The 26,984-nt window shown below is 40.8% G+C and overlaps 2 protein-coding genes across 4 annotated transcripts in view; one reads left to right on the forward strand and one right to left on the reverse strand.

Annotated features, from left to right (window-relative positions):
- Window positions 1-9,674, forward strand: part of IQCK (IQ motif containing K) — a 38,629-nt gene extending 28,955 nt beyond the window's left edge. For all 3 annotated transcript variants that reach the window (XM_053957859.1, XM_053957858.1, XM_053957860.1), the window contains exon 9: window positions 8,239-9,674. In XM_053957859.1, the coding sequence (XP_053813834.1) occupies window positions 8,239-8,267 (29 nt within the window). In that variant the 3' untranslated portion in view covers window positions 8,268-9,674. The remainder of the gene's footprint in view (window positions 1-8,238) is intronic.
- Window positions 9,675-12,262: 2,588 nt separating this feature from the next.
- On the reverse strand, window positions 12,263-26,177 carry GPRC5B (G protein-coupled receptor class C group 5 member B). The gene is made up of 4 exons (XM_053957857.1): window positions 26,050-26,177; window positions 19,065-20,078; window positions 14,421-14,533; window positions 12,263-13,085 (listed from the first exon to the last, which is right to left on the reverse strand). Exons 2-4 carry the CDS (start codon window positions 20,068-20,070, stop codon window positions 13,041-13,043), a joined length of 1,164 nt encoding a protein of 387 aa, XP_053813832.1. The 5' UTR covers window positions 20,071-20,078; window positions 26,050-26,177; the 3' UTR covers window positions 12,263-13,040.
- Window positions 26,178-26,984: the final 807 nt, after the last annotated feature.

Below are 26,984 nucleotides of genomic sequence, written 5' to 3' on the forward strand. Positions count from 1 at the left end.
TGCAGGGGAGGAGAAGTGCCCCTCTGCGATGGCCACTCAGTGTCAGAGGAGCTGCTGTGCCCTGGCACATGGCCCACTCCCTAAAATCTCTGCGTGGTTTTAGGCAGGGCTGTGATGGTGCCTCATGCAAACCACTGCTTCACAGCATGAGAAACTTTCCTGTTCGTTCCTGTGAAGTTCTTTAGTCTTCTCTCAGTCCGTCTTTTATACTCTTTATTATTAGTTTTGCAAAGCGCTCTAGGATAGAAAGTGTGAAAACTGCATGAGGATTACTTTATGCATTAATAGCACCTTGCAGGACCATTGACCTCTTAATGCATATGCTGGCAAAATTTCTTCTTGAGTGCAAAGAAAAAAGTGAGTTTCCTTCAGCATGTATCCAGGATAATAAAGCTACAGCATTCTTGGCTGGCATTTTATTTGCTATGCTGCTTCACTGCTGTGTAAAATTACATTCCACAAAATGATCTATATTTAAGGTATGACAGTCCTTACTCTGAACAATTTCAGACTGAAAATATAGAGATAAGCATACCACTTAAGACTCAGTTTAGTGGCTCACAGCTTTAGACTTGAAGGGAGAAGGAATTTTCTCTCATATAGCACATCTGATGGGATAAATTTGTTCCACAATTTTTTTTCAGAATTAAAAAATAGTTTGTGTTTTCAGAAAATACAGTTAATTAAAACTCAACCTCCAGAGAATGTGAGTAAATAGCAGATTTTGGTTCTGAGCACTGTTTTGTGCAGATTTAGTACTGATGGGAAAGCACTGGAACTGAAAAAGTGTCTGTCTTACAACGAAAGGAATTTGAAAAATATTTAAACTTTTTAATGAAAATAGCAAAATCTTCATTCATCACTTACGTGACCAAGCGCTCTGCTGACACTGTTGCAGTGTTTACTTCTCTGCTCTTGGAAAGACCATTGCTGCTGTTACACAAACAGTACTTTCAGCTATGTTATGTCCTAAGGGAATTTTTTTCTTGTTCTTATCTTTATTAAATTTGTAAAATTTTAGTTTTTAAAATCAGTATTCTCAGGGAAAATAGTAAAAGAAAAAAATATTCCTGGGTTTATGGCAATACCAATTGTGACCCTGTTAGCTGGCAGGTCTTATAAATCAACCATAGCCTGGGCTTTGCAAGGCACTTGTGTAACAGAGAGGGCAGAGTGTGTGGAAAATGTACTTAAATCAAAATAAGATAGAAAGTAATCTTCACAGCAGGTGAGGGGGGTGATTTCCAGATACAGGAGGGAATATTCTTTTATATTCTATTCAATTTTCAAGCTGTATTTTTCCTTTGGCAGTAGAAGTTATTACTTACCTATCTGGAGAGATTTTGAAAATACTTCTTTCATGGCAATAATCTTTTCCCTTGGGAAGATGCATGCAGCAATAGTCTGAAGAACTCAAAATGGAGGTGTTCTGGAAAATCCTTGCAAATATGAATGAGATGCAAGGGAGAACAGGCTGCATATTTATGGTGCTAGAGCAGGAACAGATGCATAGTGTCAAGCAGCAAAGAAATGCAGTCACTCACTCCTTCTACAGCTGTGATGTCTCCACCTGAACCATGAGGAAGGATTCAAAAGCTTTATATCAAGTTAAACTGAACAGGAGAAGTCAGGTCTGCATACCTTTGAAGGATGCCTGTATGCAATCATATCACATCAAAGCAGAATTAATTGGAGAAGAGAAAAATGTTAAATTCAGAACCCAGAAAAAAATGGCTACACTGTGAAATTTCTTTAAATTCATTCCATAAACATCCTTATTATTGGGTCCATAAATGAAGTTACAACCACATGCATGTTTGTAGGACCGAGTCGTTTCCCAAAGAAAATATTGAAAAGAGGATATATTTATAAATGGGAAATCTTACACTAGGCTTAAGATAATATTTAAAATTACTGCAGGTAATAATGTTGGATTAGGAAAAGGCATACTCTGAATAGCTAACGGATTTCTTAAAGACTGCATCTCTGTGGTTTATTTAGGAAAATTCAGCCCTGTAAAATGTAAGGAATTAATCCATTTTATGTGAGAGTTTCTTTTTTTCCCCTGCCACTTTCACCAAGGGTGGTTGAAATAATTGAGGAAGATTTTAAACAAAATAATTTGTTTCTAATTTCATCTGCCTTCATTTTATTGCAGCTGTATTTTTTTAATTAATCTCATAATGCAATTCTTGTGATGACCTCCTCATACTCTATGGTTTTACACTTTTAATCTGTTATATAACAGATTTATATACACACATATATATATATATATTAAGATCTTATATGTTGACTGTATTTTTTCTAATAATTTGGTTTCAAACTAAGCTTTACAAACAGGTTTAAAGTGGAAGGCTGCTTGCTGTCACTAGGACACTGCACTTAAAATAATTTCACAGTCCTTTTTTTTTAAAACATGACTGTATTTACAGGTACTTGTTTTTTTCTTTCTGAAAGCAAAAGTGCTGCAGTCAAAATGGTTTTAAATATGGGCATATATATGATTGCTTTTGATTTAAAAGCACAAGTATAAAATTCAACTTACATAGAAAAAGATCTTAAAATTTCTTTTTTTTTTCCAAGAAAAAAAAAGAAAATCAAAGAACAAAGCAGTACTGAAGGCTGAGTATGTGCTGGTGGTTTTCATCAAGCTTAATTCAAAATGCTTGAGATGTTTCTGAAAGTTTAATCTTGGCACTAACAGCTGAGAATGTTGTGATAAAAGTCATAAGACTCATGATACAGAATCCAATTTATTGGTCCACACCCTGGACTCAGACATCTTTGAAAATTTATAAAGATTACAGTAACATTTAATTTCTGAAACTACGTTGGGAATGTTTGAAAAAATAAAAAGGAAAGATGATCATTTAGATAAACTACAGCACGTGATCTTCTGAACTGTGCTTGCACAGGCACAGCAGTGGGCCTGTGAGCACAAGTCTGAACTAATCCTCCAGCACCAAAGCTGTATTTTCACTCATCACTCTGCAGTTGTTAATAATCATCTGTAATGGGAAAAAAAAAAAGGGAAATTGCAATTTGGTGATTTTTCTGTGATTATATAAACATTTTTTGTTTGTTTTTTTCTTTTATTTTTTTTTTAATGAGAGGATAAATTCTTCATGGGTTTTGCAATCTTCTTAGGTTTTTTTTCTACTTTTAACCTTAAAAGTGAAAAACTGGAGCATTTATATTGAAAATGCTGCTGGTGTTTTTTATAAGCCATTTAGATAAGCAAACCCCAAATTTCTATTTATGAGATGTGTTAGAAGCCTGGAGAAAAGGCTGTCACCAGCTGAAAAATAAAGCCTCCAAATAGTCCTGCAGCAAAACAAGATTTGAAACTCTTTAAAAAGAAAGAAGGCGGGAAGTGGGGCAGGGAAAGAACGACCACGAGCTGTTAGTGGAGAGCTGAAACAGGACTCAGGAATACAAAGCAGTGTCTGACACATTGCAGAACCCAGGGGCTGCTTGCCCTGGCTCCCTTGGAGCCCTCCCTGTGGCATCAGGCACCAGGATGTCTTTTCTGATGTAACAGTCTGCTTTCTTACCTGATGCTTTGGTTTAGTCTGCACAAGAGTTTCAGTTGGGTAACCTCACAGAACCTGTCACATTTTGCAAGTTGGAATCATGTCAGAAATAAGAGGGGCTAATGGGTATAAATGCAGTTTTCATGAAGCTGCCTGGCAAAACTGGAGTTCTGGGTTTCTGCCCATGTTGGTTTCTGCCTGTAAATCCCCAAATGCTTTTAGCTGAGGACCTGCCACGCTGGGATGATTTCTATTTCTGGTCAGTTCTTTCTGTTTTCATCATTCTCTTTTTCTATCTTGAGTATTTACATTGAAAAATACTGCATTAATCAGATGCTCTGGAGATGTGCTGGTGGCCTTAATTCTGGATTTTCTTCTCAGTCCAGGGTTGTGTTCCATAAATTGTTGTGCTCCTGTGGCTGTCTCTTCATAAATCTCAGGTCATTGAATGATTTGGAGGACACTTGGGTACTTTTAAATAATAGTCTCCAGTACATTTAATTTTCTGTAGTTTTTTCTCTCCTAACTCAGATGTTCATGGCTGTTGTTCATCTACTCCAATACTTGTTCTTCCCATATTTCTTTTCTTTTTGTACACCTTGAGTTGGTAAAATGCCATTCAGATATATTCTAATGAATTCTGAGTCTTCCTGTCAAAATATGAAGAAAGCAATGTTGCATTGCACAAACAAATTCTGCTAGAGATCTTTCAGTCCATATTTCCCATGTGCATCACTGAATGTTGGTGTTTGGAAATCTCCTGTATGTCAACTCTTGCTTTCTAATCTGATCCTAAGTGAATTAAAAAATGCCCTGAAACTTTTTGTCCTCTACAGTCATGAAAGCAAGACTAAGCATTCGACAAACTCTGCTCCTAATTTGGAGAATTAGGTTTGTCCTGTCACTTTTAAAAATCCATTTTGCAGAAGCCTCTTCTGCTGAGTGATCCTCTAACAGTTCAATTTCAGATTTATGACTTACAGGAGTGTCTATGGGTAGGTATAATTTCCATTTTCTCATTTGTTTGATTAATATATCTGTATTAAATAGATCATTTCCCTATCACTAGTGACTGAATATTTCCTGTAGTGAAAGGTTTCACTAATAATTGTATACAGGCAGACTTCCAATAGTAAGAAGCTAAAATTATAAACACTTTATAAAAAAACTGTCTCTTTAAAAGTCAGGTCTTATTTCAGCAAGATTGCTGGTGGCTCCAATTTCATGTTCAGGCTTCTTTGGCATTTCATTGGAGGCTAGGTTGAAACTCCTTTCTATATATATATTTTACTCTAAGCCCCTGCTAATAAGTTATTCCAATAGATTTTCTTTAATGGATTTTCATCTTCTTATAGTCTGAGTCTATAGTATTTTTCATTACTGTTTTCAACTGTTTCAATTACTAAATTTAGTTCTTAGAATTCTATGGAGAAGGAAGGCACTCTTTATAGAGTGTGGGAGCATAAACCTTTCCTAAGCCACTGTCACAAGCCAGTTGTGTTATACAGTAGTGCCCAAAGTAGACCATTTTTTATTCACTGTTATGCTGAAACAACCAGGTGTCAAACCAAAACATCACTCCTGTACATTAAGATGAAGGAAAATGATGTCTGCCATCCAAACTGGATGATAAGGATGTTTGAACTTATTGCTTAAATAAATAGGACAAAATTCCACTCCAAGTTTTGCAGATTTTTGAATTTTCCCTTCCCAGATATATTCCAGTGCTTCCTTTAGCCATCATCTGTGCCTCAGCATTGCAGCACAGACATGATAAACTACATCAACTGAGCTGCATTCCCAAGGAACATGGCAGACCAAGTTGTAGGTGACTTTATTGTAGTAGGAGTAGCAGGTCAAAAATAGCAGATAACAGTTGTGCTCCTCAAGAACACTCCCAGCTCACCTCCACAGAAATTAATCACTTATCCTCACTGGTGCTTATTACTGCAGTGGTGGCTCTAAGTGTCCTGTGATTGAGAACATGCACGTGACTAAAGCATAGTGTAATCAGGTTTTCTGCCTATGAAAAAAATAAGAGTAAGGAGTAAAAAGTCTGAACAATACAGTAAAGAGACTGAAACATAGTGCTACAAAATTAAACTGTTCCGATAGGAGAAACCATATGACCTATTCAGGTAGAAATACCAGCACTAGAAGAAATAAGTGAGATGTGAGATTTTATTTTTGTCTTAACTTACACTGTTACAGCACTTAAGGGCCTCAGTTCCTCTATGTCTCAGGACTTCAAACAGGAGCTGATGTTTTAAAAGTATTCGAAATACTGATCATGCTGCCATGAGCATGATTTTGTTATTTAATTCTAATATTGTACCCCCTTAAATTAGGCATTCTCTGTAGATAATTTTCATACATTCAGTCACACAAACATCTTGGGATTTGAAGTGCTTGTGATTTTCCTGAATCCAGCTTTCTGTGAGAACAGTTTTCTTGGCATTGCCCCGAGACTGGCAGCAGCAACCCCCGCTGTGTAAATGGCATCCTGGGGCAGTTTGTTCTGCCCACTTATGTCCCTACACCTTTCCCCAGCGTGCAGGAAGTCTCAGCAGAGCAGAGGGAATGGTTTCCATTGCAGCAGAATCACAGCTGTGATTCCCACAGTGGTGGGAGCTGGCCCTGCGTGACTGCACATGGTGACCGCGGGCACACAGAGATGGAATGGGAACCGTGCTGCTCAAGTTCAGATTTTAATAATTTTTGAAGTGCACGGAAAACTGAAATGGGTTTCTCACTCTGTTGAAAGAATGATAGGACTTCTAGGACTGAAATGGCTAAAATTCAGCATAAGGAATGGCACAGTTGTAAGCCAGGTTGTTGATGTTGACATTTACAATGTTCATTGCTTCAGATCTGTGTTGTCTGAAAGAAACTGGCTGGATTATCAGGTGGTGTAAATTGTTCTAAACATCTTCCTTAGGCATTTCAAAATATTTGAAGTGAGCTAGTTCAGTTTGAGGTGTCACAGCCTGAAAAATACATTTCTCCAATGGAAACTTCTAGCAAAAAAAAAAACGTACCCAGGCAGCTTCTTTCTCTTTCCAGCTTATCTGAATCCTGAGGACATCTTACTTTTCTATCTGCATAGGAAGCAAGTATATGTCAAAAACTATTTAAATAACTGCCTGAAATCCAGATTTATGCTGACAGCCTGTGCTTCCTGCTTGGTGTGATGTGATTGGAAATTGTTATGCTTAAGTAACACAGGTTATGATAAGACAAGGACACTACTGACTAAAAGTACTGCTAGCAGATACCTAAAACACCTGCTCGTTTTAATGTGAAAGTGTGTGAGCCCTGAGGTTTCTGAATGTTGCAATTTTTATTAAATATTTGCAAATGTCAGCCTCATGACATCAAGGGATATTAGCTAAAATTCAATGCAACAGAAATTATTTTGTATACAGGACATACATAGTTGTATGGGATATTAAATCCACTCTTGATTTTTCTCCTTAACTGTACAAACAGAAGCCCTAAAATCCAGAAAGGTCTTGTGCCATCGAGGCACTGGACATGTATTGCCTTGACCACAGCAGAACAGGGTTTCTCCTGCTGCTGCAGTGTCATTTTGGGTTTCTAAGGGGTTGCTGTGTCCCTCCTCATACAGCACTTTTCCTGTATGCTTTCTACGAGCTGACATTCTCCAGGTTGGGAGCACACTGAGCACCTTAAATGAGCACATGGGCCTGTTGCAGCCCAGTATTCCCACTATGTACCAAGAGGATTTTGTTTGCTGGTTTTCAGTTGCATGCCTTGGAAGGGTAACTAAGCTCTCCTGAAACTGTATGTTCAAAGGGGGATATTTTTTTGGGCTTATTTGGCTTTCTTTGCCTCTAGCATAGCTTTTATATTTAAATCTCCCAATAAACTTGCTTGATATGTATAGAACAGATGCATCTTCTGAAGTGTAGGAAATAGAAAAGCGGATTTTTTTAAGTTGAAAGGCAGTTTGTAAAATTTTAAAATATCAAAACAAGAATAAGATAGCTGAAATCACACAAGTAGAATGAGGAACCAGACTGTTGTATCAGCAGAAGAAAAACATTAGGTTAATCTGTATTACAACATTCTGAAAGAATACAGAGCTTTGAAAACAGCTTTCACTAGGGGGTGGGACATTTTACTTGTAGAGCTTTTGTTCATTTAGAATTGTTTACTCCAGCAAGCAACCCTGTGCTCTTTGTTTGACTGATTTTTCCCATTTGGCAGACCCTTTGCAGTCACATGGATAACATTCTTCTTTCCACTGAGACATAGAGAAACTATTCTTTATTGACCTTGCTTGTTGTCCTAAGTGACAAAAATATATTTATATGCTAGGTGAACTGAATGACTTCATCACTGACTTTTAATTGAAAATTCTTCAAAGCAAAAACCTCAAAGGGCTGCTTTCAATTTTTCTTTTTAACAATCCAGTGACTTCTTACTAGCAAACAGCTCTGCCCTCAGCTACACACGCACAACTCCCACAGCTGGCACAAAGATCTGTGTGCAAGTATCTGAATGCTGAAGCTGTGTCAAAACATGAAAAAAAAATGCCATGCAAAGAAGAAATACACGTTTTGGGTCGGGCAGGGGATTTTGATTTATTTATTGAACAACAGAGTATTTGCTGTGGAAGTATGGATGTTTTCTTGTTTGATTCTGTGCCTGTTAATTTTTTTTTTTTGTATGGTTGCAGTGGGAAGCAAATCAGAAGAACTGGACTAACGTACACAAAATCCTTCAACATCTCACTAAAATTGCAAAGCACAGAGCTCATGGACTTTGTGATACTGATTTAGAAACGCTTTTAGCATTAAAGTTTTACATGTGAGGTATTGTAATCAAAGGTAGGTTATGTAAGGACCCAGCATGCCAAGACAAAATTCAGTCTTAATCTAGGTGAGCACAATTCTGTTAAAACAGATGGAATGGTGCACATCTAGCAAAAAATGTTGAATCTTTGTTTATCTTGTGTTCCTGAATGCTCACTTAAAACCTTTTCTGACAGGAACAAAACTCTGTATGAAATTAAATGGGGTTCTACCCACATGTAGGCAAGTGTTAAATCTTCATTCATCATAAACTGGACCTCTCTGACTCCTGCAGAGCTATGACAATTTACACAAATCCAGGCTCTGTTCAGAATGGTCTCATTTGCAGAAACACTGTGCCCCTGCAATTCCAATGGAAGGCAAAGAGAGCTGGGGTTGCTCTGCATTTCTGCAGGGGAGAAAAGTCAAAGGCCCTTTTGTTACCACTTAGCACATGTGCTGAGAAAGTGTAGAATTAAGATCCCAGTGTCAGCATTTTCAGCAATCTTATGCAGGCTACTTACTTATATCAGGTCCAAGCACAGTAAAAATCAGATTGGGCCCCTTGCTAAGGAACTCATTATTTTTTTAACTTAGCCCTGTCAAGCACAGTCCTATTTATGCCTTTATAATTTCACAATTAGAGAAGATAGTAGCAGAACTACAAATAATTCCATGTAAGTCAAAGGTGTAGTTGTTTTGACTGAGCACCTAATAAAACACGGGTGGTCTCTAGCACTTGCTGTGGTTCCACATGGATTTCTTCCTTCACTTGCACAGACTGTGTTCACTGTTACACCAGTACCCACCCCCTGGGTTTTCTCCTGGTTGGTGATGATGGTTCTTGCACCACATCTGGAAAATCAAACCATTTGAAGAAAAAACTCTCATTCTGCACTCTTCAAGCCCAGCTGAATTCTTCTGTCCCCTTCTTTTGACAAGCACAAGCAATTGAACCAGAACAGGAAACTGCTGAGCCAACAGGGGGAAAAAAATATCCCTTTTGTGTTAAGAGTTTGGCTGCTGAGCTCCTTGAGTGGCTCACCATGGGTTTGATAGGTGCCAGAGCTAAGGGTAAGTGTGGGAATGTGGCCAAAGGTGGAGGAATGTGCTTTAGGAGCCCTTTCCTTCAGTTTAACTTTGCTTACATTGAGGAACTGCACCAAGGGGCAATTCTGTCTGTAGCAGTGCTCACTGCAATGGAAAAAATCTGTGTGGATTTTAAAACCAAGTGGACACAAACATTGTAAGTAAATAGTAAAGCCTTTATTCTCGTTAAGAACAGCATTTTGAAAATAAAACATTTGCCCATGCTTTACAACCTTTGTAGTTTTGTATACTTATGTACAGTCATCATGGTACACATTGATTGTCTTGAAAATCCTTTAAGATGTCCTTAATAAGATACCAGTATGCAACAATCAGCGGAAAAAAGGGTACGTTATAAAACACACGTTAATACATTTAATAAATATATATTATCTATCAAAAATGAGCTTTAGCTCTCATCAATTAATAAAAAGCACCTGCTTTGTAATCCTGTAAGTTGGTAGAATAATCCAATTGTTTTATTATAAAAGCTACAATGCTCCCTTTTGTATGGCCTTTGGTTAGACCCAAGGCATCGAGCTCAAACAAAGCCAACCAAGATGCCTGTGTTTAGACTAAAAGCAGAAACAGCTAACTCTATAGTATTTCATGTACCTTGTTTATAGAAACAGCTGGATGTGTTGAGCGTGCTCTTCTGAAGATGCTACATATTTTCTGGCAAGTGTCAAACACCTCAACCCATCTGAAAGCAGGACAGGCTCTGAAGGACTTTGAACTCTTTTCCTGCCATTGATCAAAAGCTGGTCATTTTAAATCTTGTTTTGCTAATAGATGCTTTTGTCAGTTGCTTTTTGATTTCCTTTTTCTGCATGGAAACACCATGAGCACATAACCATCAAGGGACAACATAGTAGCTTTTATAGTATAAAAGCTAATTATAATCAGGAGAACTGCGAAAGGCTTGTGCTTAGTTACTTATTCATGTTGTTCACAGATGCTCTACATTCTAGAAAACTTTCAAAAAAGGCAAAAGTAAATACTGTAACAAAAATATAAGTTAACATAAAGGTGCCTTTCTTCAATTACAGTTTCATTTTGGGGCATTTTACATCACAGACTAGTGACTTACAAAAAAAAAGTTGCTCATTACTAATTGCATAAAGTTGGAAAATAAAGACCCTCCTAAATCTATTGCCACACGTTCACCACCACACATTAAACCCAATCCTGCTAATTTTTAATTCGGTGAATAGTCCACATGACTAACCCAGTGAGACTAGTCATGTGAATTGCAGTTTGTAAGATCTGGCCATATCTTTGCATAAGCTCTGAAATTCCAACCAACTTCATCAGAAGCAGGATTGGGAACTCTATTTATCAATTCAGTCACATCTAGAAAAAGAAAAAGAAAGTTTCTTAAGATAACTCTGCCCTGTATAGATTTTGTCAAAGGTCTGTAAAATGTGTATTATAATTAATGAATCTTGGTTGTAGCATGATAAACTTTTTAAAAGAAACTTGTCCTACCATTTATGCCATGGTCATCTTATATGTTTTTATGATAAGAGTTTTATGAGGGATTTTTTCTAACTGATTTTTAAAAACAAAATTCTGCAAGCAAGTGATGCTAATAGTTTTTTTATTGTTCCAAATTAGATGTCTTCTGGGTGGCTATCATTATCTTAAATGTTATTTGATCAAAGCTCTGCTCATAACAAGCAAAATGTATTTCTAAGTCACTGGATAGCATGCAATATCCACCCCTACCCTACTTGGTTACTAAGGCCATCTAGTTACATACAAAATGAAATAAAGGATCCCTAAAACAAGCACATGCTTCCTTTGCCTCGAGGAGGGGAGGGCAGGGGGGAGCTGACATACTCCTTCACTCATGCATGACAGAAAAACATTGCTTCTGGAGGAGAAGGGCTTTGAAATAAAACCCCATAAGATGATCATGGCAAGAATGGCAATAGATATTTTCCCATATATATATATACACATATATCTGTGTGCAACACTTAGGGACTGGTCTTGCAGCCTCTGTACCTTACACAGACCTCCTGGTGTCGATGGGACTACTCGTGGGAGTACAAGTCTGCAGGACTAGGCTCCTAATTCAGTAGAAACGGAGGTACATGAGGGATCAGGAAGACTCTTGAAAAATAAAAAGCTTGTCTTTCTTCTGCAGTATACAGCAAGTAACTTCTCTCTCTGAAGTTACTAAGCTATTCAGTTATTTGTACTTTTTTTTTTTTAGTCTGAAAATATATATTTTTATTACAGCATATGCAAAGTTTAATTGTTACACGTTTCCTATGCCTTCAAGTAAAAACAAATAGCTTTTAGTACTGAGGAAAGCTAAGATTAGCATTGGCCAAACAGTGAGGATACAGTGATGTTTTCAATGTCCGATATGTATTAAATGTTAAAGAAAGGAATGATTGCTTGAACATAATGAAAAACCATGGCACAACAAATGGGCAATGGGAACAGTTTAAATAACCTGGAGAAAACAAAGATGAAAAGCTTTGAAAAGTCTGCCTTATATCAACTCAAGAAAATGCATGGGGAGGGGAGGACTTGGGAAGAAACCACCTTAAATAAACAAAAACAACAACAAACCACCTCCAGCACAGAGATTCTACTCTCTAGGCACTAAAATGCACAACCACATTTAAATGCACGAACAACTGCAGTCGAGGGGAGCGGACTACTCGTAGGAACAGGGGCTCGGCGCTCTCCCCCTCTCCGCTGCCCAGCGCTCCGCAGCCCCTGCCTGACCCCAGCCCAGCCCAGCCCAGCGGCTCCGGAGCGCCTTCCTCCCCTCCTCGGCTGCTCCCAGCCCGGCCCTTGCCAAAACATCCCTCCGAGGAATGGCTTCGCCTGCGGGAGCGGGGCTCTGCTCACACCCGGCCCGGGGCTGCGCGTCAGGGAATCCATCCCTCGGGGCCGAGGAGAGCTGCCTGTGCCGGAGCCACACTTCTCCCTCCCCTCTGCCCCGAGAAGCTCCGTAAGAGCACAGAGCTCCAGAACGGCAGCTCCCAGGCCAGCTTCCGAAGAGCAGAGCATCAGCCCGCACAGCCACGGGGACAGCGCTGCCACAGAGGGACCGTGTCTGCCTACACACGATGCTGTGACTGTACAGTACAGCTCGGCAGGGAGCAAACAGGGGACTTCTCATGACGTTGGAAACGACAGGAAAAGGAGAAAAATGGAAAGAAATCCCACGTGTTTTCACACTGTAGTGGCAATCTCCTGTGGCAACATGAATTAAGTTTAGGTGAGAGTAAGGTATTTTGCAAGCAACTGGCAACCACCAAAACCAGGCTTGCCTGGCACACAAGTTACAGACAAGAGAATATCTTACACTTCAGAATACAATATCCCCTCTGCCGATTTAAGGTGTGCCTACTTGTGTTTTAAATTAGATTCAGCTTCAGGTTTACAATTTTGCTTTTGCAATTCTCCATTCAATGATGTTCACACTTAGGCAAAATCCTCTGTAGGATTTAGAAAGATCCTGGATGTTTTGTTGCTTTGTTCTGGTACTGTTATGGATTCCTTCCCTCAAAGACACACTGCCAGGGAACAACATCTGCAACAAGGATTCTTACTCTCTACAGCCTACAGCCTTTCACCAGAGGTGTCGTCCAGTGTAACTTGGCGGAGCAGTTGGTATCTGGAAATAAGGATAATAAACCCATAACTGAGAGATCTAGACTGGTCAAAAATCAGTGTTATCACACTACACATACACGACAGCTTTCCAGATGGTAGTTCTAGAGCAAAGTGATACAAAGAAACTCATCTTCCACCCATATTTTCCTCTATGTAAAACCATGACTATATATACAGGAGCTTTGTATCCAGCTCAGAATAAAGCAATACAAACAAAGAACCCCCAAATTCTCAAGCTTGTCATCCTTTAACTGCCTTCTCCCTTAGCTGCACATTCTGGCAGAGATGAATTAAAACATCAGAAGGATGCAATCCATTACTGACAGCAAAGCCAAGCCTTTTCATTTTACTCAAGTTGACACGTTTCACACAGTCTCACCCACGGAGGAGAATTCTTGTATCTAGTCCTTCTTGTCCACTAAAATCAGCCAAAACTTTACTTAAAAACAAAACCAGACCTGCAATCAGTTCATTTTAAACTGGTTTTAAATGTAGAGGTTGAGTTATGGAATCAGCTCATGATTCAAAAGAAAGAAAACCCAACTCACATGAGTACAAACTTGCTCATGAGTAGATAATTTTAAGAAGCATGTAAATATGCATGAAAAATGTGGGGATGAAAATTTTTCTTTTTCAACAGTATGCCTCCATATGAAATGTCTTAGGTGAAAAGTAGACATAATGTGAAAAACATTTGTAAAGTCCGTTTGGCATCACTAAACCAATCTTACAACAACCAGGCTGCAAAAATATAGGTCTATCAAAGACATGCCAAACCATTGTCCAATGAAGAAAAATTTATGCTATTAACATGAAAATATTCTATATTCCTCTTTTATGAATCCCTTTTCAAAATATGTACAAATCTGTAAGTTACAAAGAGTTACATGTATTTTACAAGAAAATGGAATATATGTAAGAGACAACCAGTAACTACAACAATTATTTAAGTCATGTGCTGCCTGAAAACATCTGTGTGACTCACACCATCTTGAAAAAAATCAGGTTAGAAATGGTGTCACTTAATAGTTATGTTAAATACCTTAACACAAATTTAATTTGAAAGGGCCATTGAATATGTTGACTTACAAAAAAACTTGGTTCACTGAAGCTGCACTGCAAAATGTGAATAGCCAAGTAAACAAATGCAAAATACTTGTTAACTACATATTTTCTAGAGGGAAGGGAAGCATTACATGCATACTTGCTGCCTTAAATTTTCATTTATAGCTTTCCCCCTGCTGTGAATAAGCTAAAGCAGGTTTTTCAATTAGTAATGGTTGTAGATATCAGTGCATTTCAAAGATTTCTTAAATCATCGCATTTTGATACTTACAGTCCCACCATTTAGCACAACTGCCATCTCAGTTGGCTGATAAACGTTGCTTCTAAAAGGAGCACTAGGCCGGCTTCCCAAACTGCCGTTCCGAAATCCTGCCGTTCTTAGCGCTGTGTTTGGAAAAGAGAGATCACTCTTAGAACACAATTAAAGCTGTGCAATCACACAGTCTCTTCCTTCCAGTTTAGTTATTGGGAACTTTGCCACTGATTTTAACTTCCAGGTTGCTTTTGAACAGCTGTTTGCCTTACACGTTGGGAACAGATCTCAGAAGAATCGGATTTACATTAAATGAATTGTTTCTAGGGAGGGGGAAAAAGGAACCAAATTTTTGAAGCTTGCTTAATCTCATTTCAGTGGGAGCTCAGTGTCTTTAGTCACCAAACCTGTGATGTATCTTGCACAATTCGTTCTGCAAAGTGCTCCCTGATTTGGTCTGGATACTGTGGGGTTAAGTAAAATGTGTTACACTTTGCTTTCTATCAAATTCGGTGGACAGAGATCCAAAGCCTTGCTCAAGCCAGTAAGCAACGCTCACAACCCCCTGAGCATTACTTCAGCATGACTAGCATATAAGGATTTTCCAGATGTTTCAGATTATATTTACTCTGAGAAACTAGAAAGTGGAGTAAATATTACTTTCAAATAGCTTAAACATGGCAAATCACCGAAGCCAAAGAGAAGATACTGAGTGTCCTTCTGGATGTTTATACCAGGAATAAAACAGTCTCCCCATTAATTTTAGTACAAGTTTGGGTTCAAGATGTAAATTCTGAATGAGATATGCATAATGAGGGGCATGTTGCTTTGTCTAAAGCAGTCTGGGGATTGGCACATACAAACTCCCTCTTTAATTTTGAGGGTAAATAATGACTTCAGTGAACTCGGACGTGGCCAGGGAACAGAGCTCATTTATCCACACAACGTGCGTGGTCACAACGGGCAAAACTCATCTGTCAGCTGCTAAACAGAAACATGCCCAGTTCAGGCACCTGGGGCAAGAACTTCTCTTAGATTTAATTCAAATTACAATTCTACAGTCTCTGGCTGAAATCATGAATGAGTTGAAGTTTATGAGAATTTCAGCAGAGACTTGAATGAAGCCAGGATTTATCTCCAATGTAGTTGCTCTGTGTAGAAGAAGATTTAAATGGATCCTACTGCCATATGCTGTCCTCTATCCACTGCTATTTCTCCCTTTGGGAGTTGTGCACCAAGATGAAGAACAGTACTGATTTAGCATGGAAATTTAGAAATTCCACCCTGCAAATGCTCAGCTGTTGACTTCAGATATGTATAGACCCTCACTTGCTCTCTATTTGGAAATTACATATTTTTGCAGAACACTGAGAGAAAAAAATTATGAAAATGCGTAAACTGGAACTAAGTATTTTTGATTAGGTGTTTAACCATCTCAGGGTCAGTAACTCTTTTTTTGCTATTTGACTACTTCTTTTGTGATAAACACACATGATTGCACTGGTATTTGCTAGTACACACAGACACAAAAAAACCCTGTATCATGCACACCATCATTAAAATATTTATACAGGATATTTATACAAAATATATGTGATCATTTCAAAGCTATCTTAAAGAGCCAGTAAATTCAATTTCATACTGCTAAATTTTCTTTCCCCATTACTGCACACAGCTACACTTTTTTGATGTAAGAATCTGTGACAAAGCTTGTAGACAAAATACTCATTTTGGATTTTTCTTCTCACATCAGTTTTACTATTTTTCCTTGTACTTTTTACATTACTAATTAATAAAGCCACTTGCATAGCGTATGTATAGGTAAAAAAAAAAGCAGTACTGAGGATATTTGATATTTGTCAAAGCCTCTTTTTAACACATTTGAAATTTTGTTCACTTTGCTTTTTGGCATTGGCTGTGACGGTGACTGGTAGTACTAGAAGTTATTAAATGAAATTTAATGATACCAGAGCTGCTTGGGCTTGGGTTTCCTGACAGCTGTAGCAGTCTACATTTCACATCCAGATTTCTCTTGTTTAAGGCAAATTCTCTCTGCCTACAGAGGCTGCCCTAGTAGTGTGCACTGCACTTCCAGAGAGCACTGAGAACTCGCTCAACTGCTCTTTGTCCAGGCCTTCTAAATACTTTAATATAAGTTTAGAAGGCACACCTATGAAAATAACTCTTCTAAAGAGATATTTCAACCTATCATATCAATATTAAAATCCCAGATTAGTATGCTCTTTAAATGATGTTTAAGTTAGAGACTTTAAAATAGGTTTGCTTTATCAGTGCTTAATGTTGTTCTTGGAATAGAGCAGCTCTTGTTGCAATGCATAACTTGAAGGTCCATTTTTGCTAAGAAAGAAGGAATCAAGGACATAGGAATCAAACAAATGCTTGTTTGAACCTGAACGCTGTTCAGATTCTTGAAATGATGCTTAAAATCTTTAAAAAGAGCAAAGTTATTAAATTGTTTTATACAAGTATTAGTGGAAAAAAAAAGAATCAATGGAAAATATGTTTGTCCAGGCATGTTTTCTACTTATTTACTGAAACAAGTATTACAGTTTTCTGCTTATCATGTCTTCCAAACATTACAACTAGTAGATCTTCCATTCTTAAACATCATTCTTAAGTATCAAGTAGTTAGTAGTCTTAGTATGAAGAAAGTACCCTTCCAATAATTTCTAAACTCTTGATGATGAATTCTCAAACTGAGTCTGATTAAATGGATGAAAGAAGAGAACATTCTCTTCATACCTGCAGAGCCAATTGCTCACAGACTCCAGGTGCTTTGCCACTGACAACCATCAGCACGGGGATCTGACTTAGTAATTTGGTTATTATTAAAGTGTTTATTTTAAGTCTCTACCATGCTACCAAGTTTTGTCTCCAAACCCTGCTGTCCCAAGCCATTCCCTACAGAACTGCTGCAAAGGGGTATTTGATCTGTTTTGATGTATTAAAAATTCCTATATGCCATGGGAATAAGAATGATAGGCATTTATTATGGTATACATTAACAAGGGCATCAGATAAGGAAATCTATTTTGTATTGTACTATAATTCAGATAGATTAAAAGAGAACATAAATTGCACTATAATAGACAGTATAATGATTTTGTAGCTATCAGACATCTATCCATTTCACAAAAAGAAACTTAATTACTGAATGATTAAATCAAAAAGGAGCTTCCAGTTCTTTTTTTAAAATGCATCCATGAATGGGAATGATACAGAGTGAAAGATCCAATTTTGTTCTTAGATCTGCCTTAGCCAGAAATAGCTTCACTGAAGCCACTGCAGTTACTTTACTATGAAATTAATTTAATGGGGGATGGAGGACAGTAAAAAAAAAAAACCACATTAAAAAAAAAAAAAAAAAAGAGTGGTTTTAACAGTCCCTAGTGCAACTGCCTCTTGCTTTGGAACATTAGTAATAACAACCATTCTTTTATTCATGTGATTTTTTTTTTTGTTTGTTTTACCACTACCCTTATGGTATCCACTCACAGAACAATCTTCCCTACTAGAATGAGACCTTTAAAGTTCCTGCTAAAAAACTAAAGAGGAAAAAATGCCTTCCTGACCCGACACTGTGCCAAACAGAAGTGCTGTTTTCCTCTGTGTCAGTAGCCAGGGAAACATCAAACCCGGAGGAAATCAAAGACACATAAAGGTGAATAGGAAGGTGAAGTGCCTGGACCACGTGCCCTATGCCTTCTTTCAGGGGATGCCAGAGCAATGTGGCAACTACTGCCTGGGCTACCAGGCCAGTATTCTTCTCAATTAGAGTGAAAAATAATCAGTGTGACTTGTAACAAAATCCTTTATCCAGGTGTGGGGCAGCACCAGAGCACAACTGCCCCAGGAGCACCACGGGGCTCCTGCTTCCCACTGCTGGTCGCAGAGGCAACGCTGCCACTTCTGGCACGGGTTAAACCTTCAGCAAGGGTTTGGATCTCTGAAGCACCCAGTTGTTGCTGGTCCTTTCAGCAATCACTCAAAAACATTTCCACTGCAAATTTTAATGATGTGTGATCACACATCATTCTACAACAAGGAAGGCAAATTACCTCAAAACCTCTGTGAAACCTCAGATGTTGAAGCCTTCAGAACAAAGGCTGTCTTTGAACTGTCTGTAAGGCACTTGGCATTTTTTCCCCCACAGGGACACAAAGTGGCACTGAATCCATTTCAATGGAAAGATAATTAATAATAATTATTGTGTTGCTCGAGTGGGTGAGCAATTTGTAACACAGACCACTTCATTTTTTTCTGAAGTTTTGGGAAAATATTTTGTATCAAATGTTGAAAACTCCTAATTACAAAAATGTCATTTAGATTATTTAAAGGTTATTTTTTTCCACAATGATTTTTTTATTATTTTGGTGTTGCCTTTGCATTTTAAATTGTTCAGTTTTTCAAAGAAAAATCAACATGCAGAAGATAATTTTAACCTATGTATTGTCTGCATTTTTTTTAAATTTTTCTCTCTAACTAGATGATATCCTAGTGAAAATTGTAAAAGGGAACACGGTGTAGTGTGAAAATTATTGTTTTTATCATGACCTTTGTTTTAAACACCTGAAAAATGTCTCATACAGAGAGTCTTCTTGACACTACAAAAAAATATAGTCCTTTATAGTCAATTTTTACCTGCATTATGTTCATCCATTGAAAAGGCTTTATTTTCCATGTAGCTCCGAGGAAGCTGTATATCTTCCTCAAAAGCGGTTTCACGCATCCTTGGCTGTGAAGTATCAAAATAATTGGGTGTGTTTTCCTGCTGTGATGGAAGGATGGTACAGTGGACCTCTGGGATGGCATGAAAAATTACAAACACCCAGCCACTGGACACCAGTGCAATAGCCAGAGTGGGATCACTCCATTTGTCTCTTCTCTGGAGCTCAGCATTACCGAAGAGGTACATAGTCATCCAGGCTACCCAGATCAGAATGGAAAAGAAAAGGGTTATAATGAGGCATACTCCGTTCTTCTTCCATTTCTTAAACTTCCCACAGAGAGTGAAAAACGAAAATCCCATGGTAAATACCATCAGGAACATAACGTAAATGGAAGCCATCACAAAATCCATGGGCTCGTAGCTGCAGGCCAGCTTGTTATCTCTGACAATGGTCAGGATCAGCCACTCGGTTGCGATGATGACCTGCACCAGCATCAGGCAGGTGGCCACCCCGGCCAGGTGCCAGCCAGATGGGCTCTTCCCATGGCGAACGAGCCTGCGAAGTCTCCAGGCTTGGGCTAGCAAGCAGGAGAAGCACAAAGCAAAGATAACTCCCCACAGAAACCTTCGGGTAGAGCACACCATTTCATCTTCCTGGATGATGAAAGCAAACGTCAGCCCGAAGAGTCCCAGAGTCCCAAAGAGAAAGAGGAAGTGCATTCCCAGGGGGCTCTTCTTCTCTTTGTCCTTGATGAAGGGCAGCCTCACCAGCAAAATCAGCATCAGCAGTAACGTGGTCAGCACACCTGCCCCCGCGACCGCCTCCAGAACGATCCCCCAGACGGCATCCAGGTCACACAGGTACACGTACTGAGGGAGGAGATCCAGTCCGCAGCCTCGAGGAGTACTGGAGTTCTCTGAAGAGCCATAGCTGATCACCAAGAGGAGGAGGAAACCAATGGCTGGGTAGGTTTTCATTTTTCTGTCTGAGACAACAAAGTATTTGTTTAGCTAGAGCTGAGTTTGGAGGATTGCACAGCCACTGAAGCCCAACTTGTTTCAGTAGCCCATGTTTACAGTTTTTGCACTGGATTTGCAGCTGGCACAGCCTCCCCCAGCCCCCTCCGCTGCCCTCCCAAAAGCTGCTTTTGCCTGTTGTACTCAGAATGAAAAGTGACTCATTGCTCTGTTTGCACAGATTGAAAACAACATTTCCAAACTCTGACCCTGCAAATGGCCTACAACACAGCCGGAAAAAATTATCCTGTTGCAAATATTACATTATCTGCAACACTTGGACAATTACTACTTGTTTAAATGTAATACCCCATTCAAATCAAGGTTCTTCAAGCGTGTTTAAGTGGCACTGGGCCTGATGCAGGTGTGAGCAATATCACAATGAGACTGTCCCACAGCCTTGCTCCTTTTACTGGAACAAAGACAGAGTCAAAACCACTTTTTAAATTATTACTTTTTAAAGGATAAAGCAATCCAAGGAAAATAAACATTGTACATTCTTAAAAAAAGAAAAACCTTGTTTTCATGCTCAGTCAAAAAGCAGTTATCATATTCACTTCTTTCATCCTCTTCCAAAGCCCAGATATTAGATTGCATTTGAAAATGGGAATGGTAGTCTAGAAAAATCCCATATTCTGTGACAATGGTGCACACATGCAGTATCATCAATTAACTAATCAAAAATAAATGCCTCATTGTGCTTCTTAGCCAGTCCAAAGCCATTCAAAGGAAACAAATAACAAAAACCAGAGCATCTCTTTCTTGGATCCAGAGTGTGGAAGTGGTAAACTCTCCAGGAACCCAAAACATCCCACCTGACCACTAGGACCAAAAGCCTAGACAAATCCCAACTTAGTTTTAGGAAGAACACGGGTAAGGTCCTTTAAAAATACACATTATGGCATTTGCTTTCATTAAGCAAAACAGGGCAAAGGAGATTGTTAAAAAATGTAACCTTTAACTCCCAGTCTGCCTCAGCCACAGCCATGTAAGGGCAGTCTGGAGTAAACACTGAGGAGCAGATATGAAACCTGACTCTGTTAACCTTCACCAGCAGTTAGTGCTGCAGGTTCCAGCAGGATTTTCCTCATTGATGTGAGGGACGTTTCAGACTCCACTGGTACTGTATGACCATGAGGAAGAAAAGCAGTAATGTTAGTCAATGTGAGTCACACAGCTCATGGGACATATTCAGGATGCAAAGTGAAAAGCAGACAAACTATCAGGAGCTCTTTTGTAAGCCATACAACAGCCCTAAATGGTTACCTGTCCAAAGAGATTTCACAGATTAGAACTGCTTTTAATGAAACCTTTAATGAGAGGTGATTTAAAGTAGTGGTGCAATGTTGCATTGAGCACTATCAGTCATAACCAACACAAAAACTATTTTCGTAGACTGTCTGAAACTGTACTGTGTCTCTTAGAGATGAGAACTATGGATTTTCTCGTGCTTTACAATCCTGTAATGACCAAAGTTAAATCCTGAGGATCTGAATCTTCAAACCAGTGTTTCCCTGTGTCGTGACCAATGGCCATTTTCAGCCTCTATCAGGAGACAGATGATGAAGCTTAGGATGTTTCCTATCAGGGACACCAAGACAGCAAAGATGCCAATATAAACCTGTAATGACTCTATGGCCTTCACTACACAGGGTACAAAACATCCTGTTATAAACCTTCATCTCAGAAGTGAAGCTGTGACAAATAATGTGATGTGGGCTTGGACAAACAGGAAATGGGTAATGGACAATCTCTGCCAGCCCACAGAAATTAATCTTTGCACTATTGGAAGGGCTGCAATGTTCTAATGATGCATTAGAAGGACAATAGAAGACAAATGATTTGTTTTTTCTACCTATCTGTAAGTTACTTTATGGTGGATTGGTAGAATATACACTTGTTTATATCTGATTTGTGTAACAGGTTCTTCAATGACTCTGTTGCAACACCCACGTTAAAAACACTGACTTTACAGACAGAAAACTAATCATCAGTGAAATATATTCATTTTTGTATTGAATATACGCTCAATAAATCTCCTTGCCCTCTGAGTACATAATTAACTAGAAGAAAACATTCCAAAGATAGTTCTCCAATTCCTTTTATGCACAGTCAATTCCTACTGCAGCTAGTGAATTTCCGCTTTAGAGTGTTTGAAATGTCCTAAAAAGTGTGAAATGATCAGTGCCTGCTGACACAAAAGGGGGAAATCCACTGGGATCACTAAGACAATGCCCCAAACCAGGGGTATCATTTTAAGAAGTAGGAGGTCATGTGGAAAATTATTCAAAATTCATTCTAAATGTCACCAAACTAGAAACAATGAACAGCCCTAAAGTGAGGGTAATGTTAATTTTCCACTATCCCATCACTTACAAGTTATGGTAAGCATGGACTAAATTGCTTTCAATACTAGCTTTGTTTATTAGCTACTCTCCAAAGACCTGGGGGGTAATTAATTAAGTACAAGTATCCCCAGTTCTAAGATATTTTCCAGTTTTCTGGTTACTTTATTCATGTCATGTAACCCTCATGTGATCGAGCTATTCTAGGACAGTCTGTTTCCATGGAGATTGTGCTGCATGGGTAAGCAGTCATATTGTCAGGCCATCATTTGTTTCCTCTTCCTATTTGGAAGTGTTTGGGAGGGGGAAGGGAGGGTTAATGAATTTGGGTATTTCCCCCTCCATGAAGAAGTGGTTAGTTTTGGAAAGGGGGAATTAAGCTGTGACAAAATATATTCAGAATTCAAAATACGTACTCTGAAATATAGAGGTGTTCAACTCGAGATTTCCCAAGTTACTTTCTACTTTTGGGAAAGCTGATGGGACATAATCAGTGGTCCTCTTAGAAAGGTCCCAGAAAATCTCTAGGGCTGCTGACAGTTATTGCTGGTGAAATAATTTCCAACCCAATGTCAGTGAGTCTCAGTAAACTCTAGATCCTGCCCAGAGCAAAGCTGGCAAGAAGAGCCTGAAGTCTCCAAAGGAGGAATCTTTTCCTCCTAGCTGCTATCAATAAAGCAGTTTGTTTCTAACCTGTTTACTATCAATTTCTGCCCAACGGGGTAAAACCAGGCAATATTAATAACCTAACCCCTAACCCCAGCCAAAAAAAACCTCTTTCTAGTGCTGATACTCAGTACTGAACACAGACAGTTATAAAAACAAGGGAAAACACTGCATTGCAACACACAAGTTTGGCGGTGAATAGTACAACTTCATCTAAAACTATCATTTTATCGGACATTCTATCATTTTAATGGAAAACTGTGAAGCTTATTTTTCAGAAGAGTTGTTTTTGCAAAAAACAGAAATACATCATTATGAGGGTTTTATTAAAATAGCATCTTCCTCAAGCCTGTGCAGTGGGTAGGATGGCAGAATTCTGTGCCTCTTGAGATTTTATGGTAAAATTTTACTGCACATTCTTTCTGGTTGTTACTTAAATCAGTAACTGTAGAGGAAGAGTATTTTTACCTCTTTATGTCTAGATTAGCTCTTACAAAAGTTATGCAACCTCACAGTAGCAACAATAGCGCTCTATTCGGCTGGCACTTCACTCCTGCTGCCAGAGAACTACAGTTACACAGGAGCGCCACAGAAACATTCCAGCACAGATACAGCCAGTGGCAGTGATACATCCCCTGCATACTCGAATGAACTGTGCACAGGGAACAAAAGCAACTTGAGATTTCCACACCCCCCCCACCCCAGATTCCTCTCCAAAATTTTATTTTGGTAAAGCCATTAAGGCAACATACCTGAAACCAGATCAATCAAGAACACTTACAATCAATATTCTAATCAATAAGCCTTACACATTTTAGGCAAAAGCAGCGAACAATTAGCAGGACAGCTTCAAATCCAGTACTCAATTTTTGGCTCAAAATCTGCTCTCAATGACAGCTGTAATAGCTCCACTGTTTTCTACAGAGCGAGGTCCCCTTCATTACATGACATTATCTGGCATAGAGGCACTACAGAAATTGCAGACACAAAGCTGCCCCAGCGGGTACAAACTACAATTACAAGCAACTAAGCAGAAACAGAAAATCTCATAGTTGTCATCGAAAAGTTGTCACGGTTAAAAATCAATGAGGCTTTCTGTAGCTAAAGTCTTCTGACCAAAGCTTCTGACCAAAAGGGATCAAAAAGACACAGCTGTATGCTGCTACAGAATATGTATACAGAATAAATGCGTAATTGTGCAAAGAGTGAAGGTTAGGCTATTCATGGTGAGATGCATTATCTGCTCCTGTACCTGGAGTTCAAATGTTAGTCAACTGACACAGGGAGATGCATTCAATGGCAGAGAAGAAAAACAATCTAGTAAATATAAGCAATAGTAGCACAAATAGTAACCTACTCTGCCACACAGGCAGAAGACTGGTTCACTGTGCAATTTCCAAAAGAAAACCACCCCCGCCACAAAGTGTTGTGGAGAGATGCGAGTGAGTGAAGAATTAATCACAACACAGGATCTCTGCCAGCTGCTTTTGATCAGAACTGAAGAATGAGCTCCAGGACTGATAACAGAGCAGCAACAGCCAAGCTGAGATCAGACTACTCAAGAGACGTGTGTATTTCCAGAATAATAATTAATAGTGCAATTGTGCTTTGCAGGCAAAAAGACAGCAGTGATTTTGACAGCCCCTGCATCGGATACACATCATGCTCTGTTACAGCCTCGTGGTTACAGAACACAAGACCCTACTCCAAAAAGAACATGCAGAAAAAGTATTGCTTTCATTTAGAAATGCTTTGTGATGCTGAATACCCTATGAAATTATCTCTCTAATTTTCTAGGAGCTGAATTCCCTTTGGTCAGAATCTGTGTATCACGTGTGCCTAGGTACTTCTGACCACAGTGCCTGGTGTTGAATTCACAAGCGATAGCAATTACAGTAATCAAGGTTTTTAGTTTCTTTGCTAATTCTCAGAATGTTTCTATTCATGTCATAGCCTTCTAGCAGATGGCTATATCTGTCACCTGATTTCTCCTGATGTAGCGAGACAACACCTCAACCCTGCTATTCCCTGCTGGTAAGCAGCAAGGGGATCCCCGTTAAACAGCTACTCGTTACTAGCACTGATCACCAAGCTGGGTGTTTGGGTTCAGCACGCAGGAAATCCTGTTAGCCTTGGGATAAACATTAAGGGCAGGTGTAAACAAAGGGTTCACGTAAGTGCTAAATCCTCTCTCTGCGTGGCTTTGCGGAGAGGTAACGCAGAGACAGAGCTTTTATTAACTAGAGAGAAAACTGCTGCGCACCCGCACCCAGCCCGAGCTCCCGCCAGCCCCGGGACCGGACCGCGGCGGCCAGGGACCAACAAAAGGCTCTTCCCGCTCGGCCTCTTCCCTGCCACTGCCCTTGAGCTCCCGCTGGGGAACGCGATGAGGTGCCGGGCTTGGCTGCAACGACCCCGCGTACGACCGCGGTGCGAGGCCAAGCGGCCCCTCCGTGCGGCCGGTGCGCGGCTGCCTCCGCTCCGGGCTCGCCTTAATCCGCCTGCAGCCTCCTCCTCCTGGACGATACCTATCTCACTTCAGCCTCCGCTCTTTTGTCCCTTCGCTCATTTCGCTCATTTCTCTCTTCGATTTCTTTTACCCGTCTCTTCCTCCCCCGCCTGTCCCCGCTCTTCTTCCCCATCCTCTCCGAACTCCACTGCCCTCCTCGCCAGCCTTCCGCCCCGCTCCCCGCAGCGGAGCCCCCTGCTCCGAGCCTCCCCCCGTCCTGCCCTATATCCCGTCTAATCCCCCCCAGGATTCCTATATCCAGCCTGTTGTCTGCTGCCGGCCACCGAGCTAATTCTGCGGGCAGCGCAGGGCGCAGAGCCGGGTGAGCGGCTCCGCTGCGTCCCCCGGCCCGCAGCCCTACCCCGGGCGAACCCGGGAGCCGGTCCGGGGCCGCTGTCCCCCCGCCCGCCGCCGGCTCACCCGCTGTCTGCTGCGGCCGAGGGCGGCGGGGCAGCTCTGTCCGCCAGCCCTCCGCAAGTCACATCCCGGCTCCGGCGGCGCGGCGGCTCCGCGGCGGGGAGCGATCGCAGCGCCCACGGCCCCCGCGGCGGCTCATGGAGCGCTCGGCCCGGTGCGCGCCCTGCGGAGCGGAGCGGTGTCCGCCGCGCTCTGCGCCCGCCGCTCCGCCGCGCTACGGCCCCGCGGCCAGCCCCCTCCCACCGCCCCGCCCCGCTCGGGCACGGCCCGGCCCGGCCCGGCTCGAGTCGGCTCGGCGGGGCTGCGGCACCCCGGGACAGGGACGGGGCGTCCCACAGCGCCGGGGCGCCCTGGCTGCGCGGAGCTGCCCGGCTCCCAGGGAAGGGGGCACGGTGAGGGCGCGGGCGCACCCTTACACACAAAAACACACACTATCTGCTCACACACACACCCTGCTCACACACACACACACACTGCTCACACACACACACCCTGCTCACACACACACACTGCTCACACACACACACACTGCTCACACAGGAACACCCTGCTCACTCACACACACAGACTCTGCTCACACACACACACTCACCCTGCTTACTCACACACTCACTGCTCACACACACACACACCCTGCTCACACACACACACACACACTGCTCACACACACACACACTCAAACACGCTACCACATCCTCACACTCCCCCTCTCCCACCCGCGCTGCGTGTGCAGCCGGGCACGTATCGGCGCTGGAAGCGCGGGCTTGCACAGGGGGACAGAGGCATGGCCGCAGCCCGACGTGCTCGGGTGACACGGGGGCAGCACACGGACGGGCATTCCTGCCTGCTCCCGTCTCCGCAAAGGAGGACGAGAACAGGGGTTGGGAAGCCCCTCCCGGGCAGGCTGGCTGGGCATGCACACCGGCCAGGTGTGGGAC

Source organism: Vidua chalybeata, chromosome 16 (genome assembly GCF_026979565.1).
Source record: "Vidua chalybeata isolate OUT-0048 chromosome 16, bVidCha1 merged haplotype, whole genome shotgun sequence".
NCBI lineage: Eukaryota > Metazoa > Chordata > Aves > Passeriformes > Viduidae > Vidua > Vidua chalybeata.